The 25938-nt window shown below is 48.5% G+C and overlaps 1 protein-coding gene across 2 annotated transcripts in view; it reads right to left on the reverse strand.

The window, feature by feature from the left end:
• Window positions 1–5751: 5751 nt before the first annotated feature.
• The window catches only part of MYBBP1A (MYB binding protein 1a), a 74630-nt gene continuing 54443 nt past the window's right edge, over window positions 5752–25938 (reverse strand). Inside the window, exons 24-27 of one of the 2 annotated variants that reach the window (XM_067537882.1) lie at window positions 25575–25688; window positions 10034–10135; window positions 9017–9145; window positions 5752–6222 (exon numbers count right to left, since the gene is read on the reverse strand). In XM_067537882.1, coding sequence (XP_067393983.1) covers window positions 5869–6222; window positions 9017–9145; window positions 10034–10135; window positions 25575–25688 — 699 coding nt within the window. In that variant the 3' untranslated portion in view covers window positions 5752–5868. The remainder of the gene's footprint in view (window positions 6223–9016; window positions 9146–10033; window positions 10136–25574; window positions 25689–25938) is intronic. The other variant, XM_067537881.1, reaches the window with a different exon arrangement.

Here is a 25938-nt window from a genome sequence, read left to right on the forward strand (position 1 = left end):
CCTGGGGAGATGAGTTTAAATCTAAGGCAGCCTTGAGCACCAGAGCTGGATAGCTGTGCTCCCAGTGTTCACAGCAGCTCCTGCTGGGAGAACCAATGAACACAGCATCCCCCTGAATCACCTTTTCTTAAATGGGTCCCAAGGAAACACACAGGGGAGGAGCAAAGCGCCCAAGAGAGCTGATGAGTAAGGGGGCTGCAGAGCCTCTTCAGGGTGCTGGGTTGAATCCAAACCAGGTCGGCAGACACGCAAGGAGTTCAGTGGGTGACCCATGCAAAATCCATGCGCTCAGCGGAGCGGTGGCTTGCGACTGGGCATTCTGCCTCTCAGCAGCACAAGCCGAGGCAGCCTTGGGTGGATGGGGCGACGGAAGAATCGCACTGGGGGATCTGTTCTGTGGATAGAGGACTTGCTTCCCCAGGGCTGCGGAGGCAAAACCTTTCACCATTTTAAGGAATGGCTCCACTTCATCCTGTGGGTGAGTCACAGAAAGGGGGCCGGACTTAGCAAGTGCCTAAAACCAGTGACAAGTTCCACTGACCTGCACAGTGCCCACCTCTCCTGGCAGCACCCAGCCTGAATTGCTGGGTTGGGTGTGGCGGGGGGGAGATACCCAGGGGAAAAGAATCCCTCCCGCCAGCCTACGGTGTGGTCTGTTGGCTCCAGTGCCCCTCACGCAGCTCCAGCAAAGCTTGATGCTCTGCCTATCTCACTGCACGCTACGGTGCTGCCCTGCCCATCCTCGTGCCAACCAGGGAATGCACCACAAATCCTATCGCCCCTTCCCTGTGGGCAGCAGAACTGCACAAGTCCCATTAGCAGGGCAGCTTTGTGGCATAGGACGTGCTCCTTAACTACAGAAATGCCAGCTGTGCTCATTTCCTGTTGGCAGAAAGCACAATTTACAGCTCCTACATAAAATGTCAGTCTGCACTGGTGGAAATACAAATTACAGTAGGGGAAAACCCCTCTCGAACAGTGATTTCACAAGGGTGATGAAGCCATTCAGTTTGAGGTTAATTCAGGGCGGAGAGAGAGCACGGACAGTCTCCACCCAACAAAGAGCCCAGGACACCACACTCTAAAAAGTGCTTTGGATCTTTCATGATCCGTTTCAAAGCCCATCCAAAATGTTCCCATCTCCTGAGAGTCAGACGCTCCAGTTAATCCCTTGATCGATTTTAGCCTTTGTGTATGTAAAGCAGATGCATTGTTCTTGGTTATGCAATGCCACTGCCCCACCCTCCCTGAAATGTTGTACCATCCACCTGTGACTGCTCCACTGTTGCATCCACAGCCATGTACTTTCCCTGAGAGATGCAAACATCATTTCCTCATTTAAACAAACAAGCACAAGCAGCTGCATAGTTAATGAATTTCTGCACCGTCGTCAGGACCAGGAGCATACTGGCCAGAGATAATCTGTTAATACCCACACCTTGCATTTCCATGTAGCACTTCCCTCCACGGTGCTTAACGTGTCCTGGATGCAAAGGTAACAGGCAACAGAGCTGTTATCCGAGCAGAATGGGTTAGACGAACCCTCAAAGATTTTCTGCTCCCTTCCCCAACTACACAGACATACTGCAACCAGGCTGCAGCTCACACGAGCACTTCTGCTACAAACCACAGTGCGTTCTTTGGACGCCAATGCCCAGCATTGTCCAACTGCAACCCAGTCCACGCCACAGAGAAAGGTGGATGAACACCATGGGCACAGGAATTCATGCCTGGTACCTCTCCTCTCCCTTCACCGACCCCTTCCGCTCTAGGATTAAAATGCCAAAAAGAGGTAAATTGCTGAAGTCTGCTCTCAGTTACACCAGGATACATCCAGAGTCACTTCACCAGCCTCCATGGCATTATTCCACATCTACCATCCATTACAGTCCACCATGGTGCTGCTCAAACACAGCCAATGACATCTAGGTGCTAAAGCCAATGCAACCGAGAGCAGAATTTGGTCCCATTATTTTTGCCTGGTCATCCCTCAGGATCTATGGTCAGTCTCCCAGACACACACCAGTTCTGCTAGGAGTTTTTGGCTCCCCTGCAGTCCTGTGACATTTGATCTCCGATCCAGCCAGCCACGGAAGAGCACTGCAGGCCCTTGTTCAAGACACACCAGGCTCTTGTTTCACCCGCTTCTGGACCTGGGGGATTTACACACAGGGTCCAGTCCTGAAAGGCGCTGAGTAACGGCGATCCTCACTGACGTCTATGGGAATTTGCTGGGCACAGCACCTTTCTGGATCGAGCCCACGAGGAGGCTCCTGCTCAGGCAGCAGAACGGCGCCGTGTAAAAACAAGAGTCTAGCACCGCACGTGCCTGGCTCTGCTCCGCGTTTGTCTCGGCGGCAGACCAATAAGGTCAAGCACACGTGGCTGCAATGACACAGAGTCTCATTTTAACTGCAATCAGGCAGCCGAACTGCTGCTTAAAATACTGGTCACGGGCATCTTCCGGTGCGGGGGGGGGATAATGAGACGGCTCAGCCGGACCCCAACGCCACACTGCCCTTTTCAGTGCCACCCCCACGCTCACCTTTGCTGCCAGACGCGCTGCCTACGGCCAGCTTTGTTCTCCAGATCTGCAGCCGGAGCGATGGCAGATCCCAATTCCCAACAGCAGCAGCTTCCTAAAGGAAAGAATAAATCAGCAGCAGAAACGCCCTCAGCTTCAAACCCCCTCACGTTCCCATCTAGGGCGCCTGCAGAGCACGGAGCACGCAAGGCCCCGACTCCACGCGCTCCACCAGTCATCACCTATGAGATTTCTGGGAAAGCCTTTAAAGTGCAGGGCTCTTCATGGGAGCAGAGGCTTTGAAACGTGCTGGCCCTCCCCCACGACCTCTTGTTAATTCCAGGTGGTGGAGGGGTGCCCTCCAGGTCATCACCCTGCTCTGAAGTTCGTGCACATAGCGACATTTTCTGTGTGTGGCCATGTCAAAGGAAATAGTTCCCAGCATCCCCCCCGTCAGAAAGAAAGGGTTTGCAGACGTTCTGCAGCTAAACTGGGTAGCCATTTCAGTCCCTCCAGAAACAGCCAGGGATCATTCACCAGGGTCCCTTCACACCCTTAAAAAACAAGGGGCCTTGAAAGTAAAGCTTCAGTAGCTGAGTCAGGCTCTAAACAGTCAGAATTTCCTCGGCCACGAAATCCTTTGGGCGAGACGAGCAACAGAGCGGGCAGAGCATGCACAGCGGCTGTGCCAGCGTAACCAAGGGGCGAGCGAGCGACCGAGCGTGTGTTATAGGTCCCCCCCACTGGGCCAATCCACACAGAACGGGAACTGTCCCAGCCCACAGCTACAGAGCTGCGGCTCTTTAGCTCAAGCCATAGCAGCTGGTGCTTTCGGTTCCATCCCCAGTGTGCCGGCCGCAATGGCAGCCAGCACTCAAGCGTTACCCACGCAACACGGCATGGCTATGGCTTTGGAGCAAAGCCCTAGACAGGGCACCTGCAGGGACTGATGCCGGCAGCTAGCTGAGCTGCAGGAGTTGTCCAGAGATGGACAAAGGGGCGCAGTGCGTTAGCTAGCATGGGACACACCCGTTTCCCTTCATCCCACTGTACAAACAGGCCTGAAACCCTGGCCTGCGGGAGCCCTCTCCACCTCCTGCACCAGCCATGGTGCTATCAAACCTCCCACGGGAGCAGGCACATCTGCCTCAATCTCCAGCCTCTTTGCCGAAGCTGGCGAGCGGTGCCAGCGCTGGCAGGGTCTGTGCGACTGACCTCATTGGCGAATACAGATCTGCGCCCCTTGGAAGCAGCTCCTGCCCTTCTGGAGCTGGACCGACCAGCTGTTCCCTCCTCAGTGCGCTGGGAGGAGAAAAACTACTCACAACATCTCGTTACAGAACAATCAGGCAGCAAATTAGCACGCCGTGGGGTATAGGTTCAGCATTACCTGAAACCTGCACCTCCCTGTAAAATCCAGCCCAACCCCAGACAGGGCAATGGGGGCACCCATGTTGGAGGAGGATCACCACCCCAAAGGAGGAAGGAGAGAGATACAGCAAGAGAGCTCCCCGCTGACCCCGATGGGTGCATTCACGGGGAGTGAATCACGGGAATCTCTCTCCTCTGCCCTTGACGCACTCACTCGCCCGTAATTGCAACCGCTGGGCGGCTGGGACAGCCCGCACCGCAGCTCAGACGCTAAGCCACGGCAGCGAACCACGTCCCAATCTGGCAACAAGCGGCAGAGTGCGTTTGCCACCAGCGGCTGTCTCCAGGGGAGTCCACTGCAGCCCCACACCCCTGGCGGGTGCCGTCCTTCGCAGACTCAAAGGAGGCAGAGAATTAGGGCTGACAGAGGCAATGACCAGGCAAGCTCATCCCACCGCTGGGGGAAGTGAGTTTCAGGTGGGACTTCCCACCGGCCTTGCAAGGGAGCCAGCTGCTGCAGAGGAAGCCTCTTTCAGGGTGGAAACCTGGAGGGGGGGTGTGACCTACCTTGGTTAGCAAGAAGCAGCCCTTCAGGTGGGGGAAATAAAGTGGGGTAGGGAGGTTGGAAAAACAGCTAAAAACCCAGACCCTTCCCAGCAGCCCCCCATGCCTCTAGCTCCGGGGGGATATTCCCTGGGGATGGTGCCCGCACACCAGCAGCCTGGGCCCTACTGGGCGCCGGGAGGGAGAGCTGGGAAAGGAGCCGTGCCGCCGCGGACGCCAGCTCTAAGACATACTGAGCGAGTCTAGAGGCCACGTTTAAAAGAAGTGATCGATTCTTGATGTTCAAGTCTCGCTGGGCCAACCACGGGCACCTATCATGGGTGATTCATGGAGCTGGAAAGATACCAAAGTACCTGTGATCTGGGTGGGGCAGGGCCCCTCCGACAACACCACCAAGTGTGACACTGCAGTGCTGGAACCCAGCCCCAGGGAACCAGGGCGCCCGGCCCAGCATAAGCCCTCCCCATAAGTGCTGCTCCACCAGAGACAATCCCCTGGGAAGGGCAAGACAGGAAGGTGTCTCTCTGTTGGTCAGATAAACGCACGAGGCTACCCAGCAGCAGGAGGACAGACATTTACATGAACGAGACGTGGCCGACAGGGAGGCCACGGCCTTCACAGCAGAAAAGGGCCCCTCTGGCAGCAGGCAGGCAGCCCAGCCCGCAGACACTCAGCACTGGCCTAGGTGGGTGTAATGCCAAGGGGTCACTTACGCATGCTGGGAATTTGGCCCAGCTCCTGCTGCCCAGGCTGGCAAGGACCAGGACCACTGCAGAAGTTGCACCTTCGGCTTGTGGGGATGGAGGCCATGTGCTTGTGTCTGTACGTGAGCCCTGGTCCAGCTTGGGAGGCACCGGAGAGCTAAGGGGAATCAGCCCCATGCTGTTCTCGGCTGGAAACGTGGTGGGGGGATGTGTGGAGAGGAGGAACCTCTCTGGTCATGGCAACCTAGATAAATGCCCATCAAGGACTGTCACGGACCATTTCTGATCTGCAGGCAGTCAGGACTTGACCCCAGGACTCCAGCAGTGACAGACTGGGCAACTAATCCCCAACGAAACAAACAGATTTTACCACTGGCAAAGCCCAGATATGAGCGAGGCAAGAGCGCCTGCTGCCCCAGACAATCAGCAGGAGGACTGATCCCGGAGGCACGGAGCCGCTGCACCAAGGTTACAGATAGCGTGAGGCACGAGCAGGGACGCGTCTATCTGGTCCCGGGCTGCAGGCTCAGCAGACAGCTACGTCCTGTGCTCAGCAGATTCCCTGTGCGAGAATCAGGCAGGCAGGTCACGGGTCAGCACCACAGATGGTTTATTAAAACTATGGGATGGTGCAAAAAATATATATACACATTATATATAAGGTTATAAGAACACCCCAGCCCGGTCGGATTAAGTCCACGGAGTTCACACTTTCTGAGCTTGTGTTTGGTTTCTTTTTTTCTTCTTCTTGGCTTTGCCCTCCGTCCCCTGAGTCCCTTTGCCATGGCTCCCCTTGGCCTTCTTTGGCAAAGGGCCCCCCGCTCCTGCCTTCCCCGCGCCTCCTTTTCTCTTTTTGTTCTTCTTCCATGCTGCGGCCTCCCCCGCCGCCGTGCCTGCCTCTCTGCCGCTCTCTGCCCCGTTCTCCTGGGGCTCCGCGGGAGCCTTTTTGCGGTTCTTGCGTTTCTTGGTAGCTGGCAGGAAGCCTTTCTTCTTCCGCTTCAGAGGCTCTGCTCCCGGGGCGTGCTCAGGCCGGGCCACTGCCTTCTCCTTTTGGGGCGCCTGTAAACCAAGAGCACCACAGATCACGGCACGTTCCAGCTAGGAAGGCGACGTGCGCTGCAGCCTGGCCCCTAGGGATGGCAGCGCAGGCAAGCACTGGAAAGCAGACGCACGAGCGCGTGTCAGGGCGAGCGAGCAAGCAAGAGGAGCAGGTTAGCTATGTTCAGCACCCCGTAGCATTGGTTACTTTATCGGGACATATGCCCCAGCTGTTCATACGACAGCCCCAGCTGGGCCAGAATCCAAGCAGATGAACGACAGCTTCAGAGGAAGGCAACTTCAATTCCAATAATGAGCAATGCTGTACGCCTTCTGTGCACACAAGTTGGGGGGGGGGGGGGGCCCACAGAGGGATATAGGGAGGGGGGAGGAAGGGAGAGAATGAGTCGGGAGAGGGGGGGGCCGGGCAGGCAAGGCTAGGCAGTTCCTACCTGACTCTCGGGCTCATTCCAGCCCCTGGTCTCACCGCCTTCCCTTGCCCCGGGCACATGCAAGTTTCCACGGGGGCGGAGACCTCATAGTCTAGCCTCCCCGGCATAAATTCATTCATCGCGCAGCCGCGAACTGGTTAGCACGCCGCTGTGTGAAACCACACTTCTACTGCTATTTAATTCCAGCTAGTGCCCTTGATCCTCGCATGGCATGACAGAGGAGGAGGGTCCGGGCCGTTTTCAGTCTGCCATCAATCCTGACGGACACTTCAACTCAGTCGCCTCTAACGCTGTTCTCCAGGCTAAGTTGTACCAGTCTATGCAACCTCTCTCTACACAGACCCGACCACATCCCTCGCTCTTCTCTGGATGCATTCTGACTCCATGCTGCTGCTAGACAGCTAATCCAGGTCCATTTGCCTGCTGGACCAGGTAGGGTATAAAGCACTGCCAACACCTACCATGCATCTTAAAGCGTGCAGAGCAGAATTCAGAAAGAACACGGTCTTGAATTTCCCTGGCTTCTCTCCTTGTTTTTTAACCCAGAAAACCCTTTTCAAGAGTGTTCACGTAAGGGAGTCTTCACTGCAGAGGTCTTGAGTGTTCAGTGCTAAGGCCTGCCTGACGAGACTCCACCTGGCAAAGCACCAGCGGCTGTGCTGCGACGCACGTGGCCCTGGTGCCAGCCCAAAGAACCGACACAATCCAGCAGCGATGCAGGTAACAAGATTTGGAATCCCTTAAGCCTCCCTCGTGGCATCCGAGCGAGTGCCAAGCCGCTCGCTGGGTAGCGGCAGCCGCGCTTGTTATCTGCCATTATAATAAAACCCTTTGGCATCACTTAGACAGAGCAACCTTGAGCTGGGCCCCAGAACGAGCATGTGTCTGGAAGGGGGGGAAAGTATCACAAACCGCCCTTCAGTAACTTAATTGGATTGCACTTTGTTCCACACTTCACACATCAACCACCAATACCAACGTTGGTAAATGTTAGGACTCAAACACTCCACGCCGTCTCCGGCAGTGGTGTCCTGTCCACTCAGTCAGGAGAACAGAGGGAAGGAGAATGCCCAGCAGTGGTTTCAGCTGTGGACAAAGAGTGCCGGTATTTAACTGGGATGCTCCACCACAGCTTACACCACTGCATTCGCGGGGTATACTGTGTTTTTAGGGAGTTAGGCTAATTACTTTAGTGGGGTCAAGCTCTTTAAACCTGAACTGCATGCCTGCGAATACTGGGAAATGAGTCAGGCATACCCCGCAAGTCAGTGTCCCTACAGATCCTCTCACTGCAATGGAGGAATTATAACCTAGGCTGAAAGCAGCCCTTGGCTGGGACCACGTCTTCTAATGTCTGCATAATATTGAAAATGCCACTCCCAGGAAGTGGCAACGCTCTAAAGACTGTTATTCCCTTTGAGCAGTAGCCTGCAAACAAGATGGATTTCCAGGAACACAGCATTTCTTTTTGCCCTTGGGCAGAACTTAAATACAGCCCAACAACTAAACCACTGGGTCTGAGACATGAAAGACACGTCCAGCCCCTGTGCCTGGCCTCCCACCTTGTTATTCCAAGAGGGTTTTAAAGCCACGCTGTGGTGTGCGGAAACAAAATAATGTGTTCCCTACTCACAGAAACTCACATGGGGTAACAAAGCTAAAGGAAGGGAAGTAGAAATAAAGTCTACAACAGTCACCTAAACAGAGTGGCCCTGGCTCGTCGTATCTGCTCGTCTCTTGCAATGGGCACAAGTGACTAGTGATTCTGAGAATCTAACCTGAGGCACCTCAGAAGGACCTGGGCACCCACCCATTAACACATTGTAAATTGGGCATCCAAACTCACAAGTCATTTCTGAAAACCCCTGACCTATTTACTTGCTACTCAGACACGTCCCTGGGCAGCTGGAGTGTAGGAAACACCCATTCATTCCTCTAGCCCTGCCGCTGCAGTAGCTAGTCATAGTCACCGAGTGGGAGCAGAATGGCAAACCACACCTCGCCCGCCCAGGGCTCAGTTCCATCTGAAGGCCGCTCTGCACTGCAAAGTGACTTGTCTGGAGACAGCACAGCAACTAGCTGTAGGTGAGCTGAAACCAGGCAGAGCTTGTTATCCTTCCCCCAGAGCTGACGGGACACCTGTACATGCCAGCCCTGGCCCAGTGAGGTCCCCAGACACTACCACAAGATAAGTTACGTCCCAACTCCCTGAGCTCAGCTCTGGCTCACATTCAGGCTCGACCCAGGCTCCTAGACAGCAAAGACACTCCTCTGTATGTTCCTATCCCTCCCGTCTGAGAAGCCAGAGCAATACAGAAAAGCCGATGCACAAACTGCCACCGAGGCCCCGGCACCAAGCGTACGTACGCAAATCCCAGCAGCTTCATGACGTTCCAGTAGAGACCGTCGAGGCGCACGGATTTCCCAAACCCTTCCTGCTGGCTCAGAGTTTGCAGCGCCCGGCTCAACTCCGCCAATTCCACATTCAGCTTCTGCAAGGAGCAATTGAAACAAATGAAGACAGCCACGCAACCCTCATTCACAGTGGCACTACGCCCATCTCTGGGCTATGCCTTAAACCGAAAGCTACACCAGGCAAACCCTGATCCCCATCCAGCTCCCACCAACGACCAGGCTTTCCCCCTTCTTAGGGACTATCTGCCTTGTGGACAACACCCCAGTACACACCCTTAGTGCAATGATGTTGCATCCATGTCAAAACTGATGGCTTATCCTGCATGGCTTATCCTGATTTCAAACTACCTGCCACCCTGTGGACACCTACCCTCCCTTTCCTCGTCCCATAACACCCCGTAACGACGACAGTATTGCTTACATGAGAAAGGGGATATTAGCAAAGCATTTTTTAAGATGTCTTCAGTGCAGTTTTATCCTTTTTTAGAATCAAAACTAATCACACTCTCTGCTCCGTCTCTTCATAAAACAGTATTACTACCACCCAGTTTTCCACTCATAGATCTCAAAGCACATTGCATAGAAGGGCAGGGTCATTATTCCCATTTTACAGATAGGGAAACTGAGGCTCAGGAAAAGGGGAATTGACTTGTCCAAGCAGAGCCAGTTCAAAGGGCCCGATACAAGAGCTAGGTATTATTGTTATTATTGTGGATGTTAAGTCTTTTTCTGTCATCACACCCAGCTACTAACTCATTTTCTAAAAGTTGGACAGGGATCTAGATATGGGACTTGCACTGGCTTCAGTGCGAGCTATGTGGTTAAAACCCCAGTGCAACACTTGAACACGGGTTCACGCAGGATGCAAACAGGAGAGCCGCTAGCTAATGCAGTAAGCCTGTAACAGCGCGTATAATGGACTGAGTCGGGAAAGGGTTACAAATTCGGCCAAAGCCTGGGCTCACCTGCTGGTTCACAGTTTTTATGAGGAAGTTCAACAGCTCCAAACACTTGATGACTTTCTCGTGGTCAACTTTCACCTTGAACTCGCTCACCGCCTTCAAACTCTGCAAAGGAATTAAACTGGAATTAAACGGTGTATTAAACTGGAAAACAAAGAACGTCCCTTTAGAGAAAGCAGACAAGCAATTAGCAGGATTAATACATCAGTAAAACCCTCTGAGTGGCAACACCATCAGACTGCAGGAGAACCTAAGAAGATAAGTGGTGGGAACCGCTATTGCTCGGGTTAATAAAAGTGGCTGAACAAAGCCAGGTATAATGCTGCATTGCTGGGAGGCTGCAGCCATCGGAGACCTACTACTGTACGCTGGATAAGAGAAGAAAGTTAATATCTCACTTGCTAAAAGGAGAACTCCACTGCTGGAAAACAGCTTCTCCTGAGAGACCACCATCTAGCCCAAAGGCAGCAGGAGCTGGGATTTACACACAAAGTGCTAATGTAAAACTCTATTAACATTTCTGCCTAGGAAGTCCCAATCGCCAGTGCTAAGAGTGATCCTGTCAATCAAACGTACATTCAGCAAAAAGGAAGGGTGGGGGGGAGCTCTCTATATTTCTTTTAGGCACTGAAGGCTTTCTGAGACACCGGCATGGTTCAGCTTAAAGAACAGCCATGCCAGTGGCAGCGGAAATGAGTTAAAAGGAGGCCAGATTTATTTATGAGGCGAGGAAGGGAAAACAAAGTGTGAAGGGCAGCAGAGGCAGCAGCGACCCTGCACAGAAGTGCTGCGTCTTTTGTTGACAGGTGTTAAAATCCTGCAAGCAGCTACCGAAGTCAAAATCTGTCTGTCACGTAGTGTTGCCACATTGCTGCACATTTCCCTGCTCCAGGCATACCCTATGTTCCGTGGTGGCCGGTTGCAGCTTCTCGACTCCAGCAGAATAGTTGTTTAGTTACATTTTAGAAAAAACCACAACATTCCATCAAGAGTTTTCACGTCTATTCGTGATGTTCTGAGTCCCTCAGGCAATTAAAATTAATACAATGAAAAGGAAACAGACTAAACTGCAACTCCACTGATGAATAACAACGCTGCAAATGTAAGATAAACTCCCCTCATGAGCCGTGCAACGTTCTCTGCAGGTCAAGAAATTCAGAATGCTGTGGAGAGATACACTTGCCCATCTGGTTAGAGGGTGGTAGAGACAGAGACAAGGTGGAACAGTCAGGCTGGTGGAGAAACCTTAGGCACAAGGTTTACATCCTGGTATTATTATTATTATAAAAGTTACCAATAAATCAGGGTGGATAAAAATACTATGATTTAAATCAATCAGATGTTGACATTTCAATTAAATGCTTTTAAAAAAAATAAACCTATCTAAAATTAAATTTTAAATTATAACCACCTATGTTAACACCTACACTTATTATAATCTATTAAAATCATTTAAATTAAATATAAAAAACAACAGACAGTACACGTCAGCTGCCAAGTTTAAAAAAAGTCAAAGCACTGAACTGGAGGAAGTCACTGGCTAAGCACCTGTGCTGACATGCTAACCCGGCTTTACAGAGCAGCAAGCTCTTCTGCAGAGAGGAATATTTTCTTCATTTCGGTTCATTCAACTAGTTTAATTCAATGACTAGTTTGTTCAAGTTAAGAAACCAACCGCGAGTTCAAAAAGCAGGAGAGCTTGTTTTCCTCTTCTAATTTATGAATGAAAATGAGGTCTGAGAGAATGAGATTGACTAGTTTTAAATCCTGAAGGACATGGTGACCCAAAAGAGTTTCAGTCACTAACTGCAGATACTTTCTTTGTTTAATAAATCAGTTTTAAATGCAAAACATGTTTTGATAAAGTTTTTTATAAATTTATTTTCCTCCTGTATCCAGCACATTCCAAATAGTTTTATAAAACAATTTGAAAATGATGCATTTGTGCATTTTTAATTGAATCTGAATTTCTATGCAATTAAAACTAGTAAAATCACAGGTGAAAAAATAATCATAATCTATTAAATAAGAAATGCATCATTCGCCACTTTCTAACATAAAAAATTTGAAAATGAAAAACCTGAATAAACTTAAGTTAAGCTATGTAATTGCTTACATGAATATGTATAGATGTAGCATATCCTCCTGATTAGCAAAAAGCTGCACTAAATTTAGTGCAAAGGCTATATTTAACTGCAAATCAACATGTATGAAGGGTTACTAACCAGTGAAAAATCAAACTTCCTTTACGAAAATAACTAAAAAGTACAAGATTAAAATTGATGATTTAAATCAAGGTTTCCTGCTTGCTGATTTAAATCACGAGTAAAGTCGATTATTTCAAGTCACTTTGATTGAAATAAATCCCTGCTGCAATAAAGCCAAATGCCAGGAAGGGGGTGAGAATGACTGTGCATTATACTGTGCATGTGAGCAGGGGAGGGAGTTTATTTGAAGCAAAGCAGGATTGCCACAGGCTCATATGGGGGACAAGCGTGAAAAGGCACCGTGGCAGAAAGCTTCTCAATGTGACTGTGCGCCAAGTGACATCATATGTGCTGTCCTGGGAGAGAGACAGACAGACACACACACACAGTTATGAAGTCACAACTACAGAGCTGTTGAATCTCTCCAGAAACTCCTCCACAGCTACTGTTTTTTTCTGCAACTCAGAATGCTGACTACTCTGAGCTGTCAAGTGTCCTGTATCAGCCAGTTCAGTTCACTTTCAAACAGCGAACAGATACATAAAGATTGCAGTCTGGTCTCAGACAATTTATGAACTGTTTAGAAAAAGGACTACATTTGCTGAGTAAACTCTGCCTGGAGAATTGTTCACCTAACACCAGCAGGACTTTACTTACTTCAAATGTAAAACAAAATTAAGAGGGTAAAGAAATCTGGACATTTGTAAATGTTAAAGAGGGAGAATGTTCCAGTGGTCAAGAGACCCAGTTCCCTGCTCTGCGACAGACTCCCTGTGTGACCTTGGGCAAGTCACTTAGCCTCTCTGTGTCTCAGTTCCCCACCTGTAAAATGGGGCTAATGGCACTGCCCTGTCTTACGGGCATGTTGAAAGGATAAATACATTAAAGATTACGAGGAGCTCAGATACTATGGTGATGGAGGCTATATAAGTACCTAACATAGATATCAGCGCACATTTACAGAAGTTTATCCCTACTGTATTACATACAACATCCAGGTCTCATTCTGACCCAGCAGTCACACCTATGCAACTCCAACAGCTTCAGAAAAGTTACTCATGCAGTACACCAGAGTAAATGAAATCAGACTCAAACCGCTTGTGTATAGCAGATTCTGAGGAGTATAAAGAATTCTACTCCATTAGGGAAGCGCCTTCTTTGACTGTGGATCGCAACAGCAGGGTAAGACCACAGTCGGCAAGACAAGCTGAAGCACAGCTTTACAGGAAAATAAAGTGGAAACACATGATTATATAACTGCCGGAGTAGCAGGTATCTTAGGATCTATGAGGGATGCTGCACCCTTGAATTACACTTTTTATAAAAATGCAATCATTTAATGATCAGGTAACACCAAGTGCTCCCGATCTAGCAAGCAGAGCCCCCAAAAGAATGCCACCATGTTCTGCAGACTGGAATTCATATCGCCACTCCATCTGACTGTCAATAAGTTGCTAATTAGTCCCTCTTGGTGGGTATAAGCTGTGCTTCCCTAAGCCAGAGGTGTCATTAACCTCCAAGGTTACACATGAGTCCACGGCTCTGAAGTCTCTCAGGTAAAAGGAGAAATAAATATCAGCTGTGTAATTAAAAATAGTCACATGCACGAAATCATTCAACAGACTATGCACACTCCATTTATTTAGGGTGACCAGATGGCAAGTGTGAAAAATCGGAGGGTCGGGAGGGGGGAGGAGAAAAGCTGCCTATATAAGACAAAGCCCTTAATATCAGGACGGTACCAATAATATCGGGATGTCTGCTTACCTTACATTTATGCCATTTACCCCTCTCCCCCCCCCCCGCCCCCCAAAAAAAATCAGCAAGTCAATTATTTGTTTACACAAACAAAGCAGAGATAGATTTGTATTAAAACCATCCTTAATATTAAAATTGGATGCTGCCAGACTAGCATTATTATTTGTATTACAGTAGCTGAGATAAGTTGAAACTAGGGGCCCCTTACACTAGGTGCTGTACAAATACATAATGAGAGACAGTTCTGCCCTGAAGACCTTATAATCTACATAGAAAAGACAAAGGGCAGGAGGGAAAACTGAAGAGAAATAAAACAATTTGATGTTTTGAAAATTAACAACACTTTTGTTTATTAAAATAAAAAGACTTCAAAATCCCCATTAACTTTCCACTATGTATGCTGTTTGTTTCGTTGTCCAAGCAGAGAGAAGCAAAAATGGTAGACAGAGCCTGGGCCGTTTCTATTCGGTTTGAGTTCTTGATTCCCAGGCACTAGATCCATGTCCTTGTGTTTGAGTAACCAGGTTCCTGATTCAGAGCCTGCTGAACTCAAAGGGAAGGTTCCCAGTGATTTCAGTGAGAGTGAGATCAGTCCCTGAAGGATGGCCGAATTTTCAGAAGTACTGAACACCTCCAGCTCCCACTGAAATCAAACCGGCATTGGCTCAGTACCTCTGAAATCAGGTCTTTGAAATCCCTCAAAATTAAAGAACTTGGCACCACTGTAACTAAAGTGATGCAGTTACACTGGTGCAGTAAAGCATCTAAGCACTGGCTTTAGTCCCATTGACTTAAGTGCTTTCCTAAATCAAGGCCCAGGATGCATCAGCAAAAACCCTGCTTTGCTCCAGGGCATGTCTATGCTGATGTAGACGGTTTGCATGAGACCGGCTATATAGATCTAGTTATACCAGCGCAAAATTTCAAGAAAACCCCAGCACACTGTTGGTGCTGTGTAAACACACAACCACCCAAAACGATCACCTGGAAGTTGCTACTGGTGACAAGCTCAACCAGACAAATGACTGCCAATCACCCAGCACAGAAGAAGCCAACATTAATTTCCTGTTGCTTGTGCAACCTTCAATGGTGCAGATGCTGGAGAGAATGATTTTAATGAAATCGGATACAGATAAGGTTTAACCTACTGGGTTTCTCTCTCCCAGTTCGTGCTCATTTTTTGAAGAGGGCAATAAAGATATTTTCCTCCAAGTGTGAAACCACGTAAGTTTATTAGAATCCTATACACACTGCAGCTGAGCTGATTACAGCCGGCTCAAAGGCTTTGGATGCCCAATTCCCACTCCGTTTTACGTAGTTTCTAACACTGCGTTCATCAGTGTAGTATCTGAGCGCCTTCCAGCAGTGCATTAGGCAAGGCAGCTAACTTCTGTCACAGGTGTTGATTTTCTCCTCCTCTCCCCAGAGGGAGAAATGTGCACAAGGGTTTTTTAAATTATTATTATATATGCTGCTCTGTGCTTACATTGGAGAAGGCGGGTCAATGCAAAGTGCCTTGCATTTGAAATGGAAGGTGGTGAGATTTCTGACGGTCCTCAGCCCCGGAGGAGTTGGTTCCCCCACCGCACGTCACGCTACTCATTTTAATCAGAATTGTCTCCAAATTCCAACAGCAGCTTTGAAAAATATCAGCCCAAGTGTTCTTTCTACCTGCAACGTAGACTGTAGTTTGCACAGCACAGATGTGCATTTGATTTGCAGAGTTGATTTTGTTCACACCACTATGCAACTCTATGAAAGACAAACTCTGCACTGTTCGTCTAGTTGTGCAAGTCACTCACTGTTTGGAGTGCGACTTCAATTTATGAATGTTCAAACTTTTAAAATACATTTTACAAAGGTAAAGCAAAAGTGATTACACAGCAAATATGTAACTATTGTAACAATATCACACATCTGTAGCATCCTTGGGCGATATTAACTAAACTCCTCCCAGATTGGTAAATATCCTCATTTTATATCATGAAAAACAGAGGTTAAATGACTTGCCCAAGGTTATGGGAACTTGTAGTTACAGGTCCTTCACAAGGACAACTTACTGATCAAATGACCCAGTCACTCTGTCTAACCATCAGGGGAAATGCTGCTTACATCCTTTCTGTCCACACTCTCAGTATTTCCTATTGTTTCAGCTGTCGCTACCATAGACCCACCAGTGCTACTTAACAAGGAAACTCAGCTCAAATTACAGCTCACCAACAAACACCATCTCCACTTAATTATTCTAGCACATCTGAAACATCAGCATATTTGGGCAGGTCATTCTTCAAGAGGAAAGAATATGAAGGCCGTTTTCACAGCTGGAATTCCCATCTCAGCCCAAGCCAAATACCAACAGTACAGTCTCTGTGCCGTCCTGCTCATGTTCAAATGGTGGAGATGACTCTTTGGAGGGCTACTGAGGGGAAATGCTGCCTCTGAAGGCTTCTGCCATCGCTACAGTGTAGTGTTCCTTCTTCTAAGATTTACCGCCGATAGGACTGATGTCTGGAATTTTTAAATTCATTATTTTTCAGTTTTCTATTTTCTGTTACTAAATCCAGGGAGAGACACAAAAACCTGTCTTCCACGGAGGAAAGAAGTAGGAGGAAGTACAGTCCAGTGGTTAGAGAGCTAGCCTAGGACTTGAGAAACCTGGGTACAAGTCCCTGCTCAGCCACAGGCTTCCAGTGTGACTCTGGGCAAGTCACTAAGTCTCTATGGGCTTCGATTTCTCATCTGTGAAATGGGGATAATAGCACATGCCTACCTTATAGGGGTGAGGATACTGTAGACTGTGAGGTGCTTAGATACTACAGCGGGGGGGGGGGCCATGCGAGTACAACTGACAGAAAATAGTACATGTAGCATCTGTGGAAGTGATAACACAAAGCATAGAGCAGGGAGATGGAGAAATATACATACACAGGAAAGGAGAACTATAGTCCCAGGCTAGGAAATTATTACACATTTGTAGCCCGGAAACTTCAGAAGGGAAGGGAGTGCAGAGGGGAAATGCCCTCAGCTTCCCTCTAAAAAAAAAGGTCAGGCTCACTCCCATGTTTTGTATAACTCTTGGAGCCAAGCTGGCACACACTGCATGCCCATTCTGCAGACACAACTCCCATGGCTGTAGGTGCACAGCTAGTAACTAAACACGCAGGCAAGACAGATACGCCGCCTGCATGCAGCTACCTGATTCGCAGGCACCATCCTGGTAACTTAGATCAGGTGCAGTCACCGTAATCTGACCTTTAAAAACAGAACAAAATACAGACCGGGGACCCGATCCTGCCGCTTTGTGCTGCTGGATCCCTGCACCTGTGCAGGGCTCCACCGAAGCAGACGTTTGGGCTCAGGCTAGAGCCCAGGCTCTGAGACCCTCCCCCCCTTTGCAGGGCTTACCCTGTGATTTTTAGCCCCACAGCCTGAGCCCTGCTGACCCTGGACAGCCACGGCTGTGCCACAGGTATTTTACTGAGGCAAAGTCCAAGCCCAAGGTGGCAGAGCAGGGAATCGATCCAGAGTCCACGGGAGTACCCTAACCTGAGAGATCGCCTTCCTTTCAGGGAACCCAGCGGGAAGACACCATGGCAGTGTACCAGGCCCTAGGTGTTCAACACTCCTCAAAGCCTTTTCACATCACCGGGGGTAGCTCTGCAGCCTCAAGCTGATGAAAGCCTCAAGCCGAGGCTGATGAAAAACATGACGGCATCCCAGAGGGGCATTCCATCCCTGCGAGAGGAGGACACATTTCCTAGCTGCGGGCCCTGGCACCCGTTCAAAATTCTCTCTCTGCCACATCCTCCGGCATGTTTCATTATATAAAACAAACAGCCCTTCCCCTCCCAGAGGCAGCCTGACTTAACAATCACCGGGTGGGTCTTCCAGTCAGTCAAACAAAACCCACAGCCAAGCTGCATTCTTTCCACACACCGCGCTATCCCCACCCTTCCCTACCTGGCTGCTGATGGATGGATGTGCAGATTCGTGCCGGAGTACCATGCCAAGTGTCTGCTCTGCGCTGCCTTACATCCCCTGGTACACTCCAACTTTGCTTTAAATGTTATTTTCCAGCAGCAGCAGCAAACAGCTCAGTGAGCTTTTCATCTCACAGGAAGTCCAGTGTAATGTTTAGAGAGAAGTTCACTCCCTCAGCTCTCATTATCAAACAGAGATTTCCAAGTAGAAAAGATTCCTCTCGTTAGAGCCAAGAAAGGGGGGGAAAAAAAAGATCAACAGCCTAATAAAAAACCCAGAGCATTCAATCTTAGGTACTTTGATGGGACCTATTACCGTACTATCTAAGCAACTCACAATCTCACGTTTTTATCCTCATGACACCCCTGAGCGGAAGGAAGTGCTACTATCCTCATTTTACAGATGGGGAACTGAGGCACAGAGAGGCTAAGTGACTTGATTAAGGTCACCTAGGGAACCTGTGGCACAGCCGTAGCCTAACCACTACCTCCCCGACGGATTTCACTACTCTTGCAAGAGCTGAGCCAGGCCCCACCCCACAATGTCAGGCATACTAAAGCACAACACTTTCTACTGCTCCACCAAGCCCCTGCTCTCCTGCATTCATAATCTTTGGCAACTACTAACTACAGTTTGCTCCATCATTTAATTTTAGCAAGAGCAAAAGGTTACAAATCAGCAAGTTAAAGAAGTATGGGTTGGATGAATGGACTATAAAATGGATAGAGAACTGGCTAGAGCATAGGGCTCAACGAGTAGTGATCAATGGCTCCATGTCTAGCTGGCAACCGGTCACAAGCGGAGTGCCCCAGGGGTCGGTCCTGGGGCCGGTTTTGTTCAACATCTTTATTAATGATCTGGAGGATGGGGTAGATTGCACCCTCAGCAAGTTTGCGGACGACACTAAGCTGGGGGGAGTGGTAGATACCCTGGAGGGTAGGGATAGGATACAGAGTGACCTAAACAAACTGGAGGATTGGGCCAAAAGAAATCTGATGAGGTTCAACAAGGACAAGTGCAGAGTCCTCCACTTAGGAAGGAAGAATCCCATGCACAGCTATAGACTGGGGACCGACGAGCTGGGCAGCAACTCTGCAGAAAAGGACCTGGGGGTAACAGTGGATAAAAAGCTGGATATGAGTCAGCAGTGTGCCCTGGTTGTCAAGAAGGCTAATGGCATATTGGGCTGCATTAGGAGGGGCATTGCCAGCAGGTCACGGGAAGTGATTATTCGGCGTTGGTGAGGCCGCATTTAGAATATTGTGTCCAGTTTTGGGCCCCCCACTACAACAAGGATGTGGAGAAGTTAGAGAGAGTGCAGTGGAGGACAACCAAAATGATTAGGGGGCTGGAGCACAGGACTTATGAGGAGAGGCTGAGGGAACTGGGCTTGTTTAGTCTGCAAAAGAGAAGAGTGAGGGGGGATTTGATAGCGGCCTTTAACTACCTGAAAGGGGGTTCCAGGGAGGATGGGGCTAGGCTGTTCTCGGTGGTGGCAGATGACAGAACAAGGAGCAACGATCTCAAGTTGCAGGGCGGGAGGTCTAGGTTGGACATTAGGAAAAAGTTTTTTACTAGGAGGGTGGTGAAGCACTGGAATGGGTTACCTAGGGAGGTGGTGGAATCTCCATCCTTAGAGGTTTTTAAGCTGAGGCTTGACAAAGCCCTGGTTGGGATGATATAGTTGAGGTTAGTCCTGCTTTGAGCAGGGGGTTGGACTAGATGACCTCCTGAGGTCCCTTCCAACTCTAATATTCTATGATTCTATGAAATGCCTGAAGACAGAAGATCTCTGTTTATCCACAGAACAGGTAGCATCTGTGCAAGCTTCCCCTCCCCCAAACTGAATGTGAGGGCTTTTCTCCATTTGTACAATAAGGAAAGGCTATCAAACCACACTCCCCGACCGAACGGCAGCTACCACCAACACTACAGAGGTGGCAGCACATTATCTCCTCCCCAGAATGATTAGCTGCTGAGAAATCAGCCTCAAACCTCAAAATTGATTTCCCCTCCTGTGCATTTATGGAGGTTGCAGAGACAGGCAGGTGAATTCCGTGCTGCCCCGTTACAAGCATGCAGCTGACAGTGCAGGAAATAGGAGGTGCAGGCAGGGATGGTAGGCAGAATTACTTAGCTTGGAAAGGACCAGTGTTAGTGGGGATGTGGTTGTTAATGAGTGGAGAAAGAAGCTAATCAGCTCTTCTTTTGTCCCTGGCTGCATGAGAGACCAAGCAGATCCCACTCGAAAGGGGATCACTGGTGGACTCTGCATTCTTCTATGTAATCTTCATTTTGGCGGACTTAACAAGTTCACCCCAAAATTTTTAATTTTTTTCTGAGTGTAAAGCCATGGGGTTTTTTAAGGCTATATAAAAACACTGACAAAGACAAACATGTAGGACAGCCAGAATGCAGGGGATGTAATAAACGTGACTGAACGCTTTCACAGCAATACTTAGTGTGCATACAGCACTTTAAAAGTACAGCTGCATCTTCACGACAATTCAGTGAGCTAGCTAGCTAGTTTATGGTGAGCGTGGCCACGCTGACACAAGCTGCTGCCTAGACACACACACACACACACACACACACACACACACACACACACACACACACACACACACACACACACACACACACACAGAGACTCACTGGCTCAGGGTATCGTCAGTGTACACAGCGTGGATGGATTTTTTTTTAAAAAGACTTGGTGATTTTCACTGCCATGCAAAGTAAGACACCCACACACATATGCACTGTGGAGACCAAGAGCTGGTCTACACAGGAAAGTTTTACCAGTTATACCAGTATAACCTCCCTTCTCCTCCATGTAAAGCTCTTATTCCACTATTGGCTTTTCCCAGTTTAGCTTAAACCTCTTCCTAATCAACATAAAAAGCCACTCTAGTACCAGAATAAGAGAGTGTCCAACTGGGGTGTAATAATGGTATAACTAGATCAACATTAAAATCACGTCTCGGCTTATATAGAAAAAAAAACAGACTTTCCCATGCAGACAAAGCCTACAATGATCAGTCCTGGGATAGAGGGGCTCTCCCTCTCTCTCCACTGGCTCTCTGCACTTTCCTCGAACACCTCAGGTACCAGCGATAGCCAGAGCTTTCATTCCAGGGTAACGGTCTGATGTGCTATCAATTGCTGCCCACAGTTCTCAGCCCAGGGATGGGTTGAGTACAGGAATGGTTTCAACACAACCAATTCAAGCACTGCCTGCTGACCCTTCCCTTTGTACAGGATGCGACACAGACAGGAAATGAAAAAAAATAATCCACACCTTCCCAGGATGTACCTACAGGAGAAGGCAGGTCAAAACAAAGAACCAAAAACCAACCAGCAAACCATAGTTTACAAGCCAAGAAAAGACTGACCTTCACAAACAGGTTTCCCACAATTGCTCAGTAACAAACACATACCAATTTTCCAGTGATGCTTCTCATAACCCCTCTCCAATTCCCTCTGACTTTCCACTCTCCACGCCTACTCACAACCCCAGTCGCAGCACCCCATGTAAGAGTTAAAGTGGGCTTGGCTCATACAGCATCAGAGACTCGGCCACAGAAAAGCCGGTGCAGTCTCTGGTAAGGGGTATCTCACAAATGTACTGAAACAGTCTGTCCAAGGCCTTGAATTACATTGGTTCCTAACCAAACTTTATCAATGGGTCACTGGCTCTGAGACTGCTTTGAAGGCAGGACAACAGCAGAGAAGGATGTTAAACAGAAAACTGAGCTCTACAAATAAGAGGGCGAGGGAAAGCATCAAGGTGAGAATGATCATGTAGCTCTGCTAAGCTGAAAGTTGGAATTCAAAGCAGCTGCATCTGACATGAGATCTTTACAACATAGCGACATCAGCTACCAATTTGGCCAATAAATCACAAAGACAATGCATACACAACCCCAGCTACATCACGAGGGTGGTGGGATCTCCTGGCTGGGAAGTCATGAGCCCTAGGTTCCGACACGGGACTTACTGCGTGACCCTGAGTAATTGATCTGAACACATGGTTCCTTCGTTTCTCCATGTGCAAAACGGGGATAATGCTACTTTCTCTAACACACAGTGCTGTTGTGAGGTTTAATTGGGGGCAGTGTTGCCAAGTGGAGAGAGCACTGGACTGGGACTCAGGTGACCTGGGTTCTATTTCTGACTCTGCCACTGGCCCCCTGCATGACCTTGAGCAAGTCACTTCACGCCTTGGGTTTCAGTGAAATGTTTTTTATTTAGTGATTACATCAACAATGTGATGGCTGAACCCTCCTTCTATAAAGGATCCACTGATGAAAAGCGCTACGTAAGAAGAGGTACTATTATTATTACTAATAATAAACATAGAGAAGGCACTTTGGGAGCCTCAGGTGAATGGAGCTATTAGAGAGGCAAAAATTGTTATTCCTTTTTCACTGGCACCTCCATCATGTTCTCTAGGTCCCCAAATCAAGGCAACTTTAAAAAAGCTCCAGCTAGGGGATTCCCTTGCAGCATGGGGGGGAGGGAGAGGGAAGTGGAGCACACACAGGAAACATAGTTTGTGCAAGATCAAATCCTCTCTGATGTATCTGCCATCCTACTATCAGGGAGGCACAGCCACAAGGGCCGGGGAGAGGGTGAACACAAAGCCCAAAAGGTTGTGTTGTGTATGTTTTACAAGAGTGCGTAAACAGTTCGGGAACAAGTAAGGTCAAGTGAGCTTATATCAACATGAGGCAGAGCACTGCAACTGCCAGGGCTGCTATTTCAAGCAGCTGTCTCACCATCTAAGGTTCCCCAGCAACCAATTCCCCCCTCTTTTGCCTTTGTGTTTCGCACAGGGACACACAGATATTTCAAGGATCCACGGATGCAGGTCTCTCACATGGCTCCCTTCCTGGCTCCAGCGTGCACTGCCATCCAGGGCCCTCACAAGCCCGCTAATCCCAAAGCGGATCTCCAATAGGAAGCGAAGCACGTAACCCGATAGCCGAGGCAAGACAAGAGGGAAAGCAAAACACAGAAGATGGCTTCTCCTCCTCTCCTGCAGCCCTTGCCCTGCTGCAGCAAACTGAATCCGGCAGGCAAACCTGACTGACAGCTGCCGGAGCCGAACCGAACCCTCCTGGTTACAGCTCCCTGGTGAGCCGTGCCGCTGTTTAAACAGCCGACGCACGCATTAGCAAAGAGCCAGTGAAACACTCCAGCTTTTCAGACCCTGGGGGTACAGACTGTGCACGAACATCTTCACCTCTTTGGGGACTAGATGGCTCAAGGGGGTGGGCCCAGGACATCTGGAGAATACAGAGCCTTTCCCGTCTAAATCCAACCTCCCGCTGGTAGCGAGCGAGTCCTGCCACCATCTCACAGCTGCCCGTGTGTAAAGGGTTACTGCTCTCAGTCCTGTTCCCAGTAGGCACATCGCAGAAGGCAGACACAGCTGGCACGGGACGGCACCCTCACGGGCAGTTTGCAGAGGGATCATGGGCTGAGCAGATCATAGAGACTGAGGAACTCCTCAATGGTTAATTAACATCACTTAAAAATGTGTGCCTTATTCATAGTCCGAATTTGTCCAGCTTTGGCTTCTAACCACTGGATCTTTCATGTGCCTTTTCCTCCTGGAGATTAGCCAGGATTTGAACCTCTGCCTACTTGCACACAAGATAAGAGTTTTTTACACTGGACTACCAAGCCACCGCACATTTCCAGTGCTATAAGTCAGGCACTGTGTGTTACTCTGTGCAATAACACCACAAAACACCTGGGGCTCTCTCTGCAGTAAGGTCGGTTACTGTGTTTGTAACTTTGGAAACAGTTTTCCGGCACCAGATTCAAGCTCGCAATGAACTATATCGCTTTTCAGATTTTTTGAAAAATAAACTGGAAACAGGCAAACAAATTTTACAATGAATTATGAATTATACACAGTGAATGTGTTCCAGAGGCACATTCATAACAACCACCACCCGCAGCACTTAACCAGCATTTTATGAGGCTAGTTCTGCATTGCTTTATCTCAGTTCTACACCTGCATAGCTGCACAGATTTCAAAGGAGTTATACTGGTATAAAATTGGTGCGTGGCAGTGGAGATTCAGACCCTACAACTGGGATTTTTCAGTCAAAGGGGAGTAGGCACCCAAATATCATTGACATTCAGTGGGATTCAGGAGTTTAATTCCTTTAGGGTTGCTTGAAAATCCTCATCTACATAAGCCACTTTGTGGCGACTTTTGTTAAAGCACACACATCCACAGACATGGAAAAGGATGAAGAATCATTCAGCTCACCAATAGCTCATGTTGCTACTCCAGCTTGCTATAACATCGGATCAGTTGCAAGAATGCAACTCTTCCTCAACTGAATGATATGGAGACATCATAAAATTCAGTGTGTATCACTAATGTGACCAAGGGACCTCTTGTGAGCCCTTCAGGTATTGAACAGGGCCTGCCGACTAGAGAAAGACATGGAGAAACAGAAGCTGGGGGTTTGCGGAGGAAAATAGTTGATCTGATCCCACCCATCATGTTGTTGATGTACTCATTAAATAAAATACATTCCACTGAAACCCAAGACTCCCTTTCTCAAGAGTACTGCAAATGTCATCTCTGAGTTTCTTAAAACAGATTTGCTTGGAATTCTTGTTCCTACTCAAAGAAGAAAAACTTAGAGCCATTCAATCTGTTGCCAACATTATAACACTGCTTCCTGCTATAAAAACTTAAAGCCACCATAACCAATTTAAAAAGGTGTGAAGAATGAAAGCTACACTTAGAAAGATGATAATACAGGTAAGACCCTAACCGATAGGAGTCTCAGAAATTAAGCCCTATTTGTTCCTTGAGACCACCTCTTGCATAGTTTCAGAACACTCACTCCTAAAGCACCAGAAGCAGCCTGGACTCAGCATCCTTTTGCTTTAGCTGGGCTGCAATCTTTGCATCGTTATATTTTTAGAACAAATGATTTTAGGGTCCCTTTCAGCAAAAATCCATCTGCCATTAGCAGTGAGCATGGTCCAGGGGCTATGCCAGGGTTCTAAACCTGGGTTCTAAACCTTGATTCCACCTATGACCTTACGCAAGTCAAGTCACTTGACCTCTTTTGCCTACAGGTTTATCTAGCTGTAAAACAGGTCCAACTTTCGGAGGTTTTGCAAAGCTAAATTAATATCTGTGATGTCCCTTGAGATTCTTCAGCAAAAGGTACATGCAAAATGTTATTAGTGTTTTGAATCTAAAATGCCTAAAATGACCATGCAAGTTTATTCCTCATGCTTAGCCTCTCCCACTTGGACCCACACCCACTTGTATCAGACCTAAAGCCAAGTATCCGAGACCTGTTATAAGTCAAACAAAATGGCAACATCCTACAACATGCAGGAGTTCATGTGGCATGAACACCAGCGAAGGCACTCATAGGTACTAAGGGGCCCAGATTCAGATCAAGTGTAAGTGGGTGCAACTGCACTGAAGTCAATTTAATGGAGCCAAAGCAATTATATCACATCTGAATTTGGCCCTATAAGTCCATGCGGCACAGGTGTAGAAAGGCATCCAAGTAGGCACTACCCACGTTTAACCTGCTGGTTCTCATTACCTCTGTGATCTGATGGGTGCTCTCTCTGATCAGCTCCTCCCACTCTTCCTCTGTCATGGAGAGCTTCAAATCCCGATTCTGCAGGGCCTTCTGGAGAAGCATACACGCCTGTGCCTGGAATGGAAGGAAAAGAGAAGAACATGTGAAACTCAGTTCTTTTTGTGGACGGCATTAGCAACTAGCTACAGACCATTGAACCCCCCCCCAGCTAAAGATGGGCATGGGGATAGTCCGTATTTCACCAGCACAGTTAATGCTTTGCCCCAGAACACTGACTCTCCCTTTCAGAGTCATTCTTTGACACAAGGCACCTGAACAACACACTGGAATTATTCGGTAGAATGGATGCATTTAAAACGGGAGT

Source organism: Emydura macquarii, unplaced genomic scaffold, assembly GCF_026122565.2.
Source record: "Emydura macquarii macquarii isolate MOO-44397 ecotype Brisbane River unplaced genomic scaffold, CSIRO-AGI_Emac_v2 contig_450, whole genome shotgun sequence".
NCBI lineage: Eukaryota > Metazoa > Chordata > Testudines > Chelidae > Emydura > Emydura macquarii.